Below are 18,537 nucleotides of genomic sequence, written 5' to 3'. Positions count from 1 at the left end.
TATCTAGCCATAAAATTTGGTTAGAAATGAGCACGGGTTTAAGCAGATAAAGTTAAACTCACAGGACGTAATCGTAATTTTTTTGCCTTCCTGGTCGCAGCGGCTTTGGGAGCCGAGGGACACAGAGTTCGGTTGTTCTAGCCTTGTGTTTTGTCCTCCGTACATCAGAATATACAGCTAAGACGTACTAACTAGTTCACTTTTTAACTACTACTGTTAAGCTCCCGTAAATGATATCATAGTCCTTCAATGTGGTAATATCCATTTCTGTTTTTAGAATTTAACAAACACGCTTGCCGTCTGCGCTGTGGCCCAACACGTTTTGGCTGTTTCGACGAGTTACGTGCACTGGGGAGCTTGCTTTGCCTGCAAACTTCGAGAAAGGCCATTGATTTTGGCATGATCTAGTCAAAATTTGTTGGGCCACAGTGCCGAGGGTATCAGCGTTTTCGAAACTATAAAAACCGGTATGGATTTTATTTGCGGTGGACTACATGAGTCATAATAATTAAGGAGCCTAACTGGAATAATTAAAAAGTTAACTATTCATCAGTAGTTAACCAGTCTGCTAATTAGCACGTATTAGCTCTATTCTGATGCAATTCTTCGCTGACAATGCTATGCAGAAAAAAAAACGCTCTTGTAACTCAAAGATCTGTTTTTAACAACTGTGTAAAGTCTCAGGTGAAACACCCTGTATACAAAGTCCATAACTGTGGAGTTATAATCACATCGACGAAACTCGTCGCGTTTTCCGTACAGTGACTTCAAGGTTTTAGCGAGTGGTCAGTACTCGCAGCAAGTGTGTATTAAATGCCAGCATCACGTGACCTGAAGTAAAGCACAATACACACAACGAAGTATCGTGATACACTCTTACGCAAGGCATTCCCGCCTTTTACATGTTTTGACAATGAGGGCACACTCGTGACCCTCTTTACCATATGTTTCATTTCAAGTCATTTCACCCAGTATTCATTAAATGTCATTTTGCGTTATTAACTTCTATCGAAATTAATAGATGTCTTTGTTTTTTAACCTTTTTTTTTCACGATATGCCTGGGACACGCCCCTGAAATCAGACGCTTCCTACCATTCTTGTGTTTTTTTCTATTCCCACCGCCATTAACACGAACTATCTACAACCATCACCATCGCCTCTGCGCACCACCTATACGCTGTGACTATCCATGACGCACGCGAGTGTGCCCCGAGGAGAAAGAATTTCATGACTAGGACCTATTTTAGATGATGAGACAGACCAACTTTCTATATATTTACTTTCTTCACAAGGCACTCATTTGAATGCGCGCGCATGTAGGCTCCGCGAAGCATGACCAGCCCATCGAGTGCCAGAATATATTTGAGGGGGTGAACGATACGCTAACCTCCGGCGAAGAACTCTGGCAACATCACGATGTCATCTTACGGTGAACATGACTGCGAATTTTTTGCACCTAAGCGACATATGGGCGGCACAAGGCATGCCATCATAAATAGGCTCCTGCCTAATATCGAGCACCGAAGACTTCAACGTGCACGAAAATTTCGGTACACTAGGGTTTCTGTATTTCACCTTCACCTAAATAATGAAACCATCGCTGCCGCGATCTAAACCGCGACCTCAGACTCAGTTTATCCCTGGACGCTGTAGCCACCGAGCGACATCTTAATTAATTGCTCTTCGTCAGAGACTGAATGACCAGTGGAGACAAGATTTATTGCTTCGGCATTTTTGCAGTACCGGCACTTTCACTCTCAACCCTCGACACTTCTGAAAGTTCCGACGTTTAACGAGAAGAACATATTTGATGTCATATATGATATATGATGTCATTGTTAAATGCTTCATGCCGCACCTAAACCCGAGGCGCAGCAAATGATAAGTCATCGCTCAAGAAGGGCATCAAAACACATTACAGTAATACTTGTTGGGGGCTAGTTGGTGCATGTTTCCAGAAAATAGTTGTAGCGCCGAAACAGACATCACACAGAAAGCTAGACGGGACATGCGCATCTTGGCAAAGCTAGACGGGATGTGCCTGTCCCGTCTAGCTTTCTGTGTGATGTCTGTTTCGGCGCTACAACCATTTTCTGGACACATTACAGTAGCTTCTGGGCGAACACATTAATGATGCGCATAGAAATGAGGTACGGATATTTTGAAAACCGAACAAGACACGAGCAGAAATGAGAACATTTACTGCTAACTCTCGGCCTCACTATGTTTATTGGCTCCTCCACATCTCAACCCAGCGCCTCGCCTGAAGTCGCTGATGAGGATAGCAAAGACCAGGCACATCAGCGTTCACTGTTGTCTTTCTTGGCAACGGTGTGCACTGGTACTACCAATCTTTCTTTTCTCTCTCTCTCTCTGATGACAGAAACTGCATGCGGAACACAGCGCACGGTCAAACTTTCCGTGCGTGATCACACGCTGCTCAAACACCTAAGCGTATAAGCCTTTCGTTTCAGGCTGACGTGTTTGTTGACTGAAGCTTTTCGGGACAGATGTGGGCGCGGTCAGAAGTTTGATTATGCCAGCATGCAACTACAGTGCCCAGGCGAGAAAACCTTTCTTGAGTCGGTCGATCTTATACTTTCAAAATAACTGCCCTTAAATTTTTTTTTTTTGACAGTCTATAGACTGTCCATAAGCTTTGGCCTATGAAGACTATAGACTTTCCGTAGACGAATCCTATAGACAAGTCTATAGGCAATATAAATCGTAAGAAAGTCTATAGACAACCTATAGATTTATGGCCATACAGTTTTAGTAAACTTTTTTCTATAGACACTCAAATGATTGTGCATTGACAAACGGAAGTTTTTATAGGAAGGCAATAGAGCCTATAAGAAGTCTATAAACCATTTTCATAGGGGTCGCTTTGAATGAACCTCCTTTTATTCGATATGTTTGCGAAGTTTGAGGGCATAAAAAAGGAAAGTTCTAAATAGTCCAGAGAATTATGTTCACTAGACACCTTCTGCGCTCTTTTCTGATTACATCATTTATGGAAAACTAAAACATCCTCAATGATGTTCTCGTCTTTCACGCACCACCCGCTGTGTTTTTCCTTCTCACCGTGCCCTTCCCACTTCCTCATCCCTGTATAAATGATGTGGATGTAGTCCTCCTCCTCCGCCCCATGGATTAAGCAGGCAAACTAAAGTCTAAATAGTTCATTCGAAGCATTCCCGCTCCAGTTAACTCAGACGTAATTTGTGAGAAGCCAGCGGAATCGCCAAGACGTGGACTGCGACAGAGTTCTCCAGAAATCACGACTGCCTCCGTTTGTAAACACTCAGTAGTTCGCGTGCAACGGTCCCGCGACATTAACTCGAGAGTAACGCATGCACGGCACTACGCAATCAACCCGTACGAGTCTCCCTGCGTCAGCGCCTTCCGCTCCCAGCAGCGGCGACAGGGTCGAGGAGTGCGCGACAGATCGGCTCGGCGCGTGGTATACATGCTCGGAATGCGATACCCTTTCACCGGGCCCAAGTGCGCTAGGTTAAGCGGATGCGTGCGCCGACCGCGCCCCGATTTCTCTCCCAAAGCCATTTGCCCTGCCGGCGAGAGAGGCCGTGCGGCCGGGGCCGAAACAATTTGGCAGCGGCGGCGGCGGCGGCTCAGGCTCAGGCTAGTGCAAGACGCGGCCTGTGTCTGCGCGTGCTTACAGCAACGCGCTTTGGGTGCTCATGGCACGCGCTCACGCACGCTCACCGACTGCGCGTGCTTTGTCCCGGAGACCCGCTATACACTCCGTCGCGCTAAAAGCATGCAGCGCTGCGAAAGCTGCAGCTTGCAGTAGCGAATGAAGGATCCAGTTGGGAACACCGTTCCCTCATAAAACCGCTTTGTGATTGATCGGTCGATGTCCTGGCTATCACATCGTCGATTGTCATGACTGGCCAGCAAATAAGTGTTTATAATTTGCGAATCGGTATTAGCTGCAAACAGCTTTCTGAATTCGGTTCCTGGTTAGCTGAAGCCAGTTCCCGCACTCCGCAACGGTGCACAGTTTTAGTGAAGTTGAGTGTGGTTTCAAGACCAAGGCGGCCAGCAGCCGCCCCACTGGCATGACCGCGACTCTGACCGCTAGAACGAAATCAGGCTGGCGCCGTGTCAGCCGACCAAGTGGCGCACTTTTCGACCACCAACGTGGTGGGCGTTGGCCGCTGCTGCAGGCCACAGAGCGGAACGTGTTCACGGCGCAATAGTTCAGTGCGATCGGAAACGCTTGCACGTGACGTCTCCTAGCACAGTGGGTAGATGGGTGAAATGGACCAGCTGATTCGGGACATCGATTACTTACACCATTTAGAGGATAAAAGTGTGTCCAGCTGTTCGACTGTCCAGCTGACCGACTGACCACCAGGGCGGTTGATTTGGGACATCGAGTACTTACTTCAGTTGGACGATAAAATTATTTCTAGCTGTCCTATTGTCCAGCTGATTGACTGGTGCGCATAGCGCTAGCATGTGCAGTGAAATCCGGCAGGCTCGGGATAATAAATGAATCCTATACTAGTTCCCGTCCTTATAGTCCTTGTCAATGGCTGAGGTGCCGCCGAGTCCATGTTGTCGCCAGGAGCAATCATCCGGAGCGTTGCACGACAGCGATGCAGTAGAATCGAATGAAATATTTGCTTACATTAAACACCAAGAAAGGATGTATCTTTTACCGCGCGCACGATCGATTCTCGCCAAGCAAAGCTCGCGCCATTAAACCTTATCGGGACACAAACTTCTTGACTGCAGATACCTCACACTTTACCTTCGTTCTTTGCCCCCACCAAGAGGTATTATGGATGCTTTCCAGAGGCGTGCACAATCCCAACTTCCGCAGAATCAAAAGTTCGGCTGTATGCCGAAACGCAGTGGCATCGGTCACGAACGACATGGCTTCCAGACATTGTTTCTTATACTGGGCAATTTAAGCATTTGGCCTCTGCGATTAGTGACTCACATAATGCGAGCTCCCTCCATCGAAAATGTGTGAGCTTCGGGCCGGGAACCCTGGGTGTACTACATGCCCATGCTAAGTTCTGCGGGAAGCTGGACACGCTCAGCTATAGAAAGTTGTTGGGTTGAGGCGAAACGCTTTCCTATGGTGCTCCTGTACGTCAGCTCGGCGAGTGGTCGTCTCTTATTCGACATTTAGTTGCGAACACTGTCTGTGGAGATGGAGCATTGGGAAGATGCTTGGAGCTTTCCATGTCCCTGATAGACAGGCACTGTGCTAAGAATGTACGGCTGTCTCGTTTCAGTCAGCGAAAAATAACGTGCGATGGGATGCTTACACAATTCTGTACGTTTATTGTCACATTAAGCTTACCTCAATCAGAACTTGCCGTACATTTTCAACACCGTCACATCACTCGCTTTGTAATGCGGTCTGTTCATTGTTACATCAAGCTGACCTCAATTAGCAATTCCTGTACACTTTCAACGCCAGTCACACCACTTGTTTTGCAATGTGGCACTTCTTTCCCTTTACTTGCCGCTATGTGGCGCTATTTACCTGAACCGGGGGCTTGCATCATACAGTGAGCTATCGGTACGGTCGCTTACATATGGCTAGCTAACTGCTCCGCTGTAAAGCGCCACCTCACCCAACACAAGAGAACGCACAAATCGCTCTCCCGTTTCCCTCGGTGTGTCGCAGGTACAAGGTAACAAGCGTTGAGGGCAATCGAAATGGTTTCCCTTAGCTGCGACGTAATGCGCGGTGCAGGCCAATTGGTCAGCGAACGTGAGAGAGCGATAAACGGTAATCGGAAAGGGCTTGATTTGTTGAAATCGCATTAAGCGACTGACATCAAAGTAGAGGAGGACCTTCCTTGATTTCATATCACGATGTCAAGGAGCAGAAATCAATCTTTTCGCAATCACTGTGTAATCTATCATCTACACCGTTTACGTAAAAAAATTTCGTCCGCATATTCCCGTGTTTCGTCACGCAGCAAGAATCGCATGACAATAATCTGCACTGTAGAGCAGAGGTCATAATTTTGCGTTCGCTAATGCGTAGATGCGGCCTGAATTTATTATTAAAAGCGGGCATCGTTACGGGAATGACAGCTAAGTGTCGCCACCCAGAATCACTTCATCGTTAGCAGCGTGAGAAAGCGGACGCATGAGCTGAAACTGAAAGATCTGCTCATCTATTCGGCATGAAACTTGGAAATTTCTCAACTTACCGATTTTTTTTTTTCGATTGGAGACGTGACTTGCCTGAACGCAATAACTCGTTACTTCTGTCGCAAAGATGAGCCTGCAAGACACTTCCCATTGGTCATGTGCATCGGCGTCTTATAAAAACATGCCATTGTAATAAAGAAAAAGAAAGCAATGATGAACCTGCATTGCTTCAAAGAATCCACCCGGTCTGTTCTTTCGCTAGTGAAAGCGCTGATTGCGGACTGTCATGCTTTTGTGAAACTCCGGCCAGACAGAAAGGGCAAAACCAAATATGCTGGAGAGCCCGAACAAAAGTTGAGCATAAACAAATAACCAACTTACCTTCAAGGGCGATCGAGAAAATCTGATGGCCGGGGTAAAGTGTTTCGAGAGGCTTTCACACTAAGTGGCCCAAAGCAGGCTGGCTGACAACACGGCGACAGCAATTGTTAACGAAAAAAAAAGTGGCATGTGGCCTTTCCAAAAATAATGCTTCAAGTATGATAACTTTGGAGCTCTGCAACAACTGAGCGTCGTTAGCGTCCACGGCCCCTGTCACATGAGGCTAACATACCCTGAAAGGGTGACCGCTACTCACTTCCTTATCTAGTTCGGCCCTTTCCGAAGGAAGCGTACAGATCCCAGACGGCCGTCGTTTTGCATTATCACTATTGCGAAGTGCAGCGTCTAAAAGCACGGCACCTTGATTTTGTAGCGAAAGCTGCATAGGCCACAAACTTGCGATTTCGCTGCGGCGGTGCTCCGAGGAGGCACAGAGACCGATCCTTGAGCCGTTGCCTAGAAACCGCCGCAGCTGGCGGTCGCCGCGCGCTCGCCGCGCCATCTGGCATGACGTCACACCGCGCGCCTTGCCGCGGAGCCGCCGCTGCCGTTTGCTATGACGTCACAACGCTTGCCTCGTCGTTGCGCTCGCTTTCGCGACATATATCCTGGCATAGCCGAGCTAAGCCAGTGTCAATTTTTGTCAAGTGTCCTGCAAAATACGCTTTAGCGCTCGTAACCAAGCGAGGCTCGTCTTTCGAGCGAAAAAAAAAAGCGGCAACACGAACGGAATTTGCAAAGAAGTGGCGTTATTTGCTGCGCAGCGCCGACGGATGACCTAGCTGCCTACGTTGACCAATATGACACATGCTGTAAGCGCTAACAGTCGATGAGCCTGTTAAGGCTGATGCCACGAATTGCGGCTTCTTAACAAGTGATGCGATGGCTTCTTGCATGGTAACAGGTGTGGAAAGATAAGGGCAGTGACGGTTTTTCTAAAACCGTATGCATGAGGTTTCATAAAGCGATCGTCCTCGTCTACAGCAAAAAAAAGAAAGAAAGGGGGGGGGGGGGGGAAGCAAATACCCATGTTATCCTAAACAATTGCCGACGACAGGGCGTTTTTCAGCCAGTCCGTCTAATTTATCATTACCAGGCATCCAAAAGGCAGTTTCCATAAGACTTTATGAATCATGCTTGCTCCATTTTTCGGACTCTACTCATCTGCATCGGCAAGTAAGGCTACTTGCAGTAAGAATTTGCGAAACAACTTTTGGTCCTGCATAAAGCTGTGTTTCCAGCTGTAAAACTGCAGAACTGAACGTGCAATTCTTAGACTACGGTATCGGAAGCTTTAATTTGTATCGAAGCTCCTATGCGGTGAGCAATCACAAAAAAAAAGACACCTCGTACAACACGATGTTATCAAACAAAGCGTATTTTATTTCAAAAACTTCACAGACAAACATAAAATATTGCCACTTACCCCGCATGATTTCGCGCTCAGATTTAAAGTCTGTTTTTTCTTCTTTTTCACACAACACATAACACAAAATGTCACTTTCATTTATCATACAAATAACAACAATAGGGCAACTCTTCCTAAAGGAATTACAAAAACGGCTGAAGCACATGCATCTATACATGTGTGGAGACGAACAGGACACTTCATAAGTGGAAAACAAAAATAATAGAGGGAAAGTGGAGTCAACTGACTCCACCCATACAAACGTTTGAAACTATTGTACAGCATGATCTCTAGAAAACATAATTAACAAACAGAACATATCTCAGCCTGGCTGATATGAAATGGCGAAATACACTTAGTACTGTAGACGCTCATATTACAAGTATTTTATGAACAAACTGACTAGACATGAAAAGATCCCTCATTTCGAAAAACGAGACAATCGACGGCACAGAGAAAAAAAAATGAAAATAATATTCGCACCATGCGCACAGAATGTGAACGGCCAGCATTGTGATCACTTGAGTACATCGTGTACTTTGATTTTTGAATGCAACCCACTCTAGTATGCACAGAAGGGATTGATTGGAGCATGTGACGATCTGTTATGCTGCAAAGCACTGGACGCAAATTATCTTTTCGTCTAACTGCACTGGCTCAGACGCCAGCTTTATGAGCTCGTCGCCGTATTTATAACCTGCACAGCTGCCTCAAGCGGGGTGCGCGGGTATGTTTCACATTAGCGTAGCCCACATAGTCTCCACAGTGATGGATTTATGTTTCTTGAATTTTAGGATAACTTTGACAGTGCACTGCGGGCATAGGTTAGTGCTAACAACGTGAAACAAAACGCCTTCAACTGCGGGAAACTTACAAGGCGTTTTGAAAGTCTCAGGTCATCTCTTCTCTGTATAGAACATTTGTCTAAAGCTGTTACCGGACTCTTTTTGCACTTTTGAGGATCTAGACGTTTTAGACATTGAAGAATCCGCTTTCTCAAACCTTTAGTCAGGCAAGATTGCGGTCGCAGCTGCACTCGATGGTTATACAATCGTTTCATACATGCGGAGACGGCCTGAGTACTTTTAAAACGAGCTGCACGCACAATAGTGATTGTACAATATGCACTTTTAAAGTATTCCAATAATGTTGTGTGTCTAAGGTATTACAAACAACTTGCTGCACGAACAACAGTGATTGTAGACCATGTCCATTTAAAGTATTCTGATAATGTTGTGTTTCTAAGTTATTACAAACAACTTGCTTGAAAAATGTAAGCAGTTAACTGTACTCATGGTCGGAGCACTTGGCTAAGGTCCTAAACGATCGCAGGCATACGCTATGCGGCAGGCTAAGAATTTGCAATTTGCCCTGAGCATGCGCAGTGTAAGCTCTCTAGCTGTCCAAATATTCGTATTTTAGTTCACGCTTACCCCGCCTATTTCAGCGCATGTTTGCTTTTTCTAGGTGAATTTTAATAATAAAAAGTTTGTGACTCATTTTTAGCCACAACTTCTTGCATCGATCGCTGATAGCATCTTCTCCGAGTTGAGTACGTTTCACCAGATGCACTTTTTTCAGCTGCAAAATCAGCTAGAGTTTCAACGAGACTTGCTCTTGGTCGGTGCAGTGTTTCCTATTTCCAGCTTGAAGACAGCGTCGTTTATGCGTGAAGCATATCACGCATGAAAATAAAAATGTACAGAGTCGCTTAATATTAAAGGGAACATGCGAGCGCGTGGCAGGCGCACTTCGCGAAGCGCAGCCGCCAATAGCAGGCGAGAAGAATGGCAGAATGGGCGGCACCAGGCGCATGCGCAGAAAGAGCAGCCCGTCGTGCTCATTCAACACGCACCTTTGCCGCCGCCGGTTCTCGCTGGCTTTCGGCGGCGCAGTGCTTCGCGAAGCCCGGCACCCACATGCTCGCCTGTTCCCTCTCATACTGAGCAACCCTGTACGCCGAATATGCATACATGAGCCGATTCAGAGCGCATTACTTAATCTCGGTGCGCGCATGAAACAAGCAATAACCTCTATGCGCTTAACTTTCTCTGTGCCAGGTCCTATCGACTTAAGCCGCATTTACCGTTCACCCGAACCTCAATCCTCCGGAGGAGAAAAAGATACTCAAAGACTCCGACATCGTTCCTAATACAGTAACATTCAACGTACGCAACACAAGCGTGAAATAAATGCATATTTCCTAAGTATACAACGACATCGAAACAAACGCACTCAACGGTATTAAATACACGCGGAAAGTGCCACTGCACTGTTCCCGATTACACAGAACTACGAGTACACGTGTATACATGACAGTGTCGGCTATACACACAGCCTCTCTTCTATAGCGCTGTACACGGGGCTGTGGATATATAAACAACAGCTTTGTACAATGAAACGAAATGCACGCCCCGTTATAAAAGGTACTTAATTGCGTCCCATTTTCAGCAAAGTGAATGTCAATGGTCCGGGTGACGTCCAAGTTTCGTTTTTCTTTGGGAAACGTCAGTTACGCCACAATGTGCCTGTTCATCCTTGCAAACTTCAGGTCCGATAACGATGCACCAAACGCGCCATTCGCAGTGATGTTTAGTGCTTTGATAGAGAGCGCTTGGGTAGCGCTTGCAAGTTAGGGAGATTTAGGCGAACGTTCTACAGATTCAGTGATCGATACTGCCGATGCGGTTGCAATGTTTGGACGCAGTCGCATCATCTCACTTGACGTAGCCGATCAGTTCAACAGAATGGTCTTGGTAGGCTGAAAACGACACTAATAATGACACTCTGTGTTGGCAGCTGTCCACGTATTCATTGTCATTTTCCTTTATCAGAGTCAGTTACTTGTCACTTAACGTACTACTATATACGTCACCTGCACCCAGATGCAGCACGAAGATTTCGTGACAACCCAGTTTAGCATGAATTCCGCGACATCTCAAAACACTTTTCCCAGCCAACTCGTGAATCCGGTACTTGTGATCACTGGTCAGGCTGCGAGATACAAGCGAAATGCCTTCCGTAACATTCTTACCCTGTTGGAGGTGGTATAATCTGGAGGGAAATGTACAAAACACATTGGGGAACGAAAAGTGTTAGCACGTTTTCTTAATGTGTTTTGACTAGGCTCTAGGTATACACGAGAGAGATTGGACACGATTTAAGGATAAAAAAAGGAATGTTGGACAAGCAGTTCGATGATGAGGAAACAGTTTTGCTTCGTTATTAAATTCACCAAATTCTTCTTGAATTAACGCAATTTCGGTCGAGCCCATGCACTCATTTGAACAGGTGACTCCGGGACACAAATTACGTGTTCACTTGAAATTGCCTGCGTCGATATTTTTGTCTTTCCTCACAGTCGATAGCTAAGGACCCGATGTCTCAACCGGCAAAGACGAAACAACAATAACATGATGCAAGGAAACGCATCCCGTTCCCTTCTAACTTTGAAATGGGTTCATAACGAGGGACAGAAAAGCAAGTGAGTGATATGGAAAAAACTGCCTTCTCCACGGGCACAACACGACAGCGTGAAATGTGTCGACAGTTGTCGGTGGTTTCTGTGCCAACATGTTCTTAACAAGTCACAACTCCCTAATAAACACCCGCATCTCAATAACAAATGTGCGCACGTATCTACAACCATGCCACGGCAGCAACGATGATATGCACGCTACGACACGACAACCAACATGGAACGTTTACAAGCTCCAGCTAAGCTTGCAAACACGTGTACGCCTTAGCCCTGTGTACCTTTAAGCTGAAAGGGACTCCAGACACTAATATCTGTTCATGCTAAGATAATGACACAAATGACGGCCGCTTATACTTTATGAGGAGACACGCCCATATCTCCATGAATAGAAAACATCTGTCTCCATAGTATCTCATATGTAGTGCTTGAAAAAGCTGGGAATTTGACTACAAAGAAACAAAGCCTGAACTGAAAGAGCTGACCAAGCGTTACTTACTACGGCATGAGTTTCTTTTTTATTATGTATATTGACATACAATTTTACCACTTCAACGATTACAGAGCAGCCGTTCTCATTCTCCTACGACAGCATGCAGTGTGTGTACAAGAGGTGCAAGTTTAGCGTCACTAGTGGGGACTGTACTGCCAAGTGATGTGCTCGTGGAAAGGGGGATCTTGAAAACATTAATGTGAGTTCAGCATCTTGCAGTTTTATCGCTTCACAAAAGTCACACTCCAGGTGAAGCTTACTGGTAACCTTCGTACAAGGCTGTTCTTTTCTTAATTCCACATTTATAGCGAAACACTGCATATCGCCCATAACTTCCCTCCCCTGCCCTCACTTTCCATCCACAAAGTGTTTCAAGGGTTCATAAGATAAAGCCGTTAGCTCACATTCTGAAAGGCAATACCGTGAAGTAAGTAGCCAACGTTCGAAAGCATTACTGTGCGCGCTGCATAGGCGCCTCAAGTTGCTATGCTACAACTCTCCATTGGCGTGGCTCGCTTCCTCGTGCAACATCTGTATCTTTATAGCGGTCACTAGAATGCAAATGCAAGGTGTTAGTAGAGAAATCCAAGCAAGATGGTTTTGTGTCACTCAGCCACCGAGGTAGGCACTACGTTATAAGAGGAACGTCGCTTTTGCGCTACGGGTTACATACTGCTGTGTATGCAGCCACGACGGTCATGCGTTGTGGCCTTTTGGATATAATTGAAATTTAAATTGCGTGCGCTTGCATGAGCTCGATAATTAAATTACATGCGCTATATTCTCTGTTCGTTAAGAAGCAACCACTTGGGCCATGAAAAAAAAATTGGGAATATGCGCTCAAATGCCGATTCTAGAGCTAATCGCAGCCTCTAACAGATGAAGGAAAAAGCAACTCAGGACAAAGAGCAGGTTACTACACGGCACTTTTGGGTCACCCAGAATTAATAATCTAAGCTCCATGTTGCCCGCTAACCACACAATTGCTGCCGTGGCATCGGCGGTTTTTCTTTACGGATGCCTATCTTCGCAAATACACTGCTCGCTTCTTCAGTTCGATGCTTACACACGTATGCAATATGGCGTTACAAACATGTGGGCACGTAGTACACGACAATGGAACAGCAGGTACACAACACGTAAAGCAACGGGTACTTATGTACACCACAGCAAGCGGATTAACGAGGCACAGTTTTGCACACATAACCTCTAAATACTGGGTGTGGATGGTTGTCTGTGTTCGCTTTTCGTTTTTATCGCGGGTTGGTTGAATATGTTATCTCGTATGTACACGAAGAAAAGCCTAGAAAGCACAATCTATTCAGTATTTTTTTCTCTTCCCCTATAGACTACCATTCGCATTACGAACAAAGCTCGAAGGGGTCCCGATGTCACGCAGCGAAGAACCCGGAACGAAGAAATGCTGACCTTAGGGTGCTGATGTGAGTGTCAGGGGCTCTTGCGCTTTCCACACGTCAGGTCAAAGTCTGCGGAAAATAGAAAAGAAAGATGCATCAACATGCCATTAGACTCAGGAAAAGCCCGGTTCCTCTGCTCATACGGCATGCTCGCGGAGCCGCCCTTATAAAAATGGTCTGTAATATAGACTTCTTACAGACCCTGTTGCCGTCCTATAGATATTTCTTTTTGTCTATTCATAGTATATAGACTGTCTATAGGCAAAAGTCTACCAAATGTGTATGGCCATAAATCTATAGATTATATATAGACTAGCTATAACATTTGTGTTGTATATAGGCTGCTCTCTGGGATTTGTCTATAGAGGCTCTATAGACTTTATAGACAGAAGCCTATGGACAGTCTATAGACTGTCGAAAAAATGTTATTAAGGGCGTCTGCCAGGATTACCAGTCATTTCCGTTTATGATGTTGCTACACTGCTGGTGCCGAAGGTTAGTGCAGCTTTCGGAGCAACGCTCATGCTGTAGGGTGACGCACCTTACGCAAACAAATGCGTGCATCTTTCCTGAATTCAAGCATTTGACAGGATAGCAATAAAATGTACGATAATTAACTGATAGACGTCATGGTGGCCCGCAGCTACAAGTCCCCGCGAATGTAAGCTCAGTTTAACATATTTTGTAAAACAAAAAAATATAACATCCCAATTCTAGATGGAACCAAATAAGCGTTATTATAGGGCTGCCTAATAACCATAATAATAACCGCTTTAAAACTCCGAGCGCAGACTCCATATAGGACAACATGAGAAGAACGAGACATCTGTGACATAACGGGACATATGGGGCATACGATGCATATGGTATGTACGGGACATATGGGGCGTATTGGACACACAGAACAAACGGGATATACGGCGCATACGGGACGTATTAGGCATACGGCCCGTAAATGTGGACTGAGGGCAGGGGAGTGGGATGCGGACACACTATCCCTGTCACTGCACTCTGAGGTTAGATGAAAAGTATGAGAATTATATTTTTGCTTTAATACATTGCTTTTATCGATTGTTTCAGTTTCCGCAAGCGCTTTTTTATTACAGACAAGCATCATCAAGCATTGCTACAGTAATATTAACAAGCAACTGGAGCTGCTACAACGCTGCGAAATCCTCGTCTATAGCCCTTTGAACCACGCAAAGCTTTCAATGTCCATTCTTCAGTCGCAGTCCACGATCGTCAAGTCAAACCCTAATTGGCTCCAATTTGTAGACTTCAAAAGTCCTTTGCGTCCCTCGACTGCTCTCTCTAAAAAGGGGATACCGGAAATTTGCAACTAAGCCTGCACGGGCTATGCATCTTTTAAGTGCGGTCACGCAAGAAAATAAATACCGGAACAGCCTCCACTACGACGGCAGTGACGTTTCGGATCGGCTGTCACGTAAGGGCGCAAGTGGAACGCGACGTCAAGCGCTCTGGGCGGCGTGTGCGTACAAATCGGCGGCAAATGAAAAGGCCTGCCGCTGAGTTGTTTGCGAGCAAGGTGGCTGACAGAGTGAGTGGGACGACGACGGGCGGCCTCGCGGCCAGCATGTCTGTCTGCCTGAGAGCGCGTTGGGTGTGCGTATGTGCGTATGTGCTCGTGCGCGCTCGAAGACATCGGTGCCGAGCCGAGCACGACCGGCCGCCGAAACCCATTAACCCCGAAAAGGCGATCGGGACGACGCGCCTCGGCGGTGTGGGAACTACGCGCGCTACTGGCCGCCTGCGTTACGTCGCCTGGGTTTGTTGGGGCGATGTACCGTGAGAGTGCTTAAAATTTAAAAGTGGGAGAGCATAGGACAGGCGCTAGCTTTCATCTCTCTTTACCTGCGAAACCGGCCAGCATTGCATTTCATGCTGTGGTTGTGAGCCGATGCTAAAATACATCAAAATTCTGGGCAAGAGCAAAAGCAAAATAGCCCGCGAACTTTTAGAAGCTTTCCACATCAGAGAAAAAGGCGAAAATTGTTTTAGTGATACCTCGGTCATCTTATATGATAGGGAAAGGAATTTTATCCGTGGCTTTCGCTGACCTATGCAGGCCTGACTTGCTATCCCCTTCCCCCCACTCCTTTTTTCCCTCTCCCTATTCTGTTTTGCACGTGTGATTGCTGCATATATATTCTGTTGCGAAAGCAATAAATCTAGTTGATAGTTTGCGCTCTTTCTGTCTTCTGCCTCTTCCTGTGTATGTTTATTCGTGTGTGCAACGCCATCCCAAGAAAGCTATACACCAACTCGCCCAGCAAGAAGTTCTTCTACATAACTCATACAGCGTGTTAAATGTGAAAGAGTGCCATTGTTAGAATTGCTAGATGGAGAATCTGATTATCTCATCAACGGAATTCCTCAAAATGCCATCCTTTTTTATTCGTCTGTTTGTCCGCTTTGCCACTCTTAGTGGTGAACTGCCACGCCTACAAGTTCTGTTGACTGAGTGAATCCTCTCTCTAAATTTACTCAAAAAGCTTTCCTCTAAACATTGATTTATTTATGCTGACTATTATTTCTTTTAACTCTCAACTCTTTACTCCCTCGATTTTCATTCCGATCTCCTCAAAATCTCTAAAAATTCGACGTTTGTTTTCCCAGATTCCTCAATTTTTATTTTAGCCGCTCGACATAAGCCTGAATGAATTTTTATCCTGTTTGGACCTGCACCAAACTCTGGCCAATCGCTAACCGTGGATATGTGCCATCGCATCAGAGGCAACAACTACTACGGTTTAGATCTCACTTCAGCTCTCGCAGCCAGTGATCGCTGAATAAAATACCGGTGAGTTAATTAGTCGTCCGTAGCATTTTACTGCCCTCGGAGAGGAAAGCATTCAGCGCAACAGCGCCGAGTCTATCATCGTGTTTGCGCCGGTCGATTTCTATGCACAACGAATGAGACACGTGTTAGATATCTCCGATGTGTCTCGAACTGCTGACGCTGTCGGCACCGATCAGCGAATGTGCTGTCACTTTCAAGATCAGAAGGACTCGGAGGCTCACGCGATCGCCCCGATAGAGCGGCTCCGATCTCCCCAGAGATGGGTAAGTAGGACCTCTGCGCTTGTTCCTCTTTCCTCGTTCTCACACACACACTCTATCTCTTTCCTTCCCTCCTCTGTATTACGCCATAGCTGCAGCCGCAAACCTGCGAGAGGACAAGCCGCACCGTTCTACCCTCTCCTTTCCCCCCTCCGTTCTCCTCCGGCGACCGCCGCTCACCGCACGAATTGCCGCAGAAACGCTTTGAGCGGTCCTCCAGCAGCAATCGTCAACTCAGGTGAAAGTTTAACGTTACAAGATCAAAGAGTGCCTCCAGTATTCTGACCGCAGCAGGAGGTGCAAAGTTACAAATAGGGTGTCGATCAGCATTTAAAGAGTGATTCTCGCAAGAGAAGAGGGTAGGAGACTAAGTTTACTTCTAGACTTGGGTCTGTCAGGGCCGTTCAAGCAGACAGAACAACGAATTTTGCGCAATAATCACCTGTGGGTGACACGAATTCGTTCGAATCACTCGACAACTGTGAAGCAGTGCTTTCTTGTTTTTTTTTTTTTTTCAAAATACTGCGGGAACCGTGGCAAGCTGGATCCAAATACCGCTGAATAAGCCACCGAGGCCGGCTGTTGACAAAGCGCAAGGCTAACACAGCCACAAAAGTGGTATAGTAAAAGGGCGCCTTAATGCATCTGGCGTCGTTAGTTTACAGCTACAATTAATTTGGTAACGGGGTTTTGTTAGAATACATGAATACAGGGATCATTAGCTAGGGCGCAGTATGAGCTACGAACTGACTGCCTCAAACGAATTGTTTATTTGAGTGTCGGCAATGGATCTGTTAAGTTCGTAATGCCGCTGCGAGACGGGTCTCCACTTGGCAAGGTCTGCGTTAAAGCAACCGGAACTAGTCAGATTCCGTTTGTGAGAAATGAACTAGGCCAATACGCTCATAGTTCCTTTTTACTTTTCTCGAACTGCTTAACTTGAGGCAAAATTCTGCGAAGTATACGAATAGCCTCAGCCAAAACGCTGACTTTTCCTGTCGACAGTGTGTGACTTCTCACCGTCCCCGAAACGAACACTGGCCTCCTTTGTACGCGGCTACATTGAAGCGCTCAGGAGGCCAAAAGTAGAAGGGCCCGAGTTTTGCAGTTGGCAAGGTATTTAAGTCGTTATACGTTCTTGGAGTTATCCACCAACTGTCACGATCTTAACTTATCAATTTGCCTCAAGCGGGACCCACTTCCGCAAGCGGTCACCTTCTGGTGACCCCCTTCTCTAAATCGAAAAAGATTAGATAACGATTCCTTCCCCTCCCTCTTCCCCCTCTCGTGGTTCAGTCTTTGTTTAATAAGACTTAAACTGGCCACCTGTGGCGCCAGACAATCAAATGACACGATAAGTCTAGGTCGAGCTCTTTCCCGCTTTCTGGCCTGGTTTTCAATACGTGCTCCCGGAGCTAAGGGTATTTGCCTTACCCGTTCCATCACCAGACTTCGCACTTCTTCCGGTTGTTCATGCCACTGTTCTTTCTGCACTTGAACTCCCTCGAGAACTCCTCCGAGTTGGAAACCGTTCCTATGACCCTATCCAGAGAAAGAAAAAGCAAGGAAACAACATTATTATGCGTTATATTTTTATAACTTGTCACTATAGTACTAGCCACAAACTTCATTACGCGTTCTGCACATTATGATTTTCATGGCACTCACAGCAAAGCAAACAAGCACTTTATTTCAGTCGCCGAAGGGGGGGGGGGGGGGGGGGGGGGCGCATTGTCACGAGGTATGGAAGCGTGAAAATGACTGTGTACTTTTTTCCGCCTTAAATGCGGCCCCGGTCACTTTGAGAACGCCAAGACCAGCATCTCGTGGCCCTACCAACACAGGAAGTAGTTAAACGGTATATATAATATATCTAGCAATTCTGCCCGCTTAGAAGATCGAACCGCGGCAGCACGTGGCACGCGCTGTCTACAGACCAAGCCGCCTACGTTCTCAAACTGCCTCAAAGCTACCAGCTTCAACAAACAACAGGGCATCAATAGCTAAAATATCACGCGCTGGTAGCGCTACACCGAGGCTACGCTGCTACGAAATATGCATTACTGCAGTGTTTGCCGCTTTATCGACAGAGACAGTGGATTCGCTGAAACAGAGAGAAGGAAAGGAGCGACG

At 46.3% G+C, this 18,537-nt stretch overlaps 1 protein-coding gene across 7 annotated transcripts in view; it reads right to left on the bottom strand.

Moving 5' to 3' along the window:
* Positions 1–7,889: 7,889 nt before the first annotated feature.
* Positions 7,890–18,537, bottom strand: part of Nep3 (M13 family metallopeptidase neprilysin 3) — a 117,491-nt gene continuing 106,843 nt past the window's right edge. For all 7 annotated transcript variants that reach the window (XM_089574576.1, XM_089574579.1, XM_089574572.1 and 4 more), the window contains 2 exons: positions 17,839–17,946; positions 7,890–13,392 (listed from right to left, as the gene is read on the bottom strand). In XM_089574576.1, coding sequence (XP_089430702.1) covers positions 17,847–17,946 — 100 coding nt within the window. In that variant the 3' untranslated portion in view covers positions 7,890–13,392; positions 17,839–17,846. The remainder of the gene's footprint in view (positions 13,393–17,838; positions 17,947–18,537) is intronic.

The sequence above is a fragment of the Amblyomma mixtum genome, chromosome 2 (genome assembly GCF_055824585.1).
Source record: "Amblyomma mixtum isolate Tamu chromosome 2, ASM5582458v1, whole genome shotgun sequence".
In the NCBI taxonomy this organism is placed as follows: Eukaryota; Metazoa; Arthropoda; class Arachnida; order Ixodida; family Ixodidae; genus Amblyomma; species Amblyomma mixtum.
The sequence above is the reverse complement of the archived record's forward strand: the minus strand, read 5'-3'. Positions and strand labels throughout refer to the sequence as shown.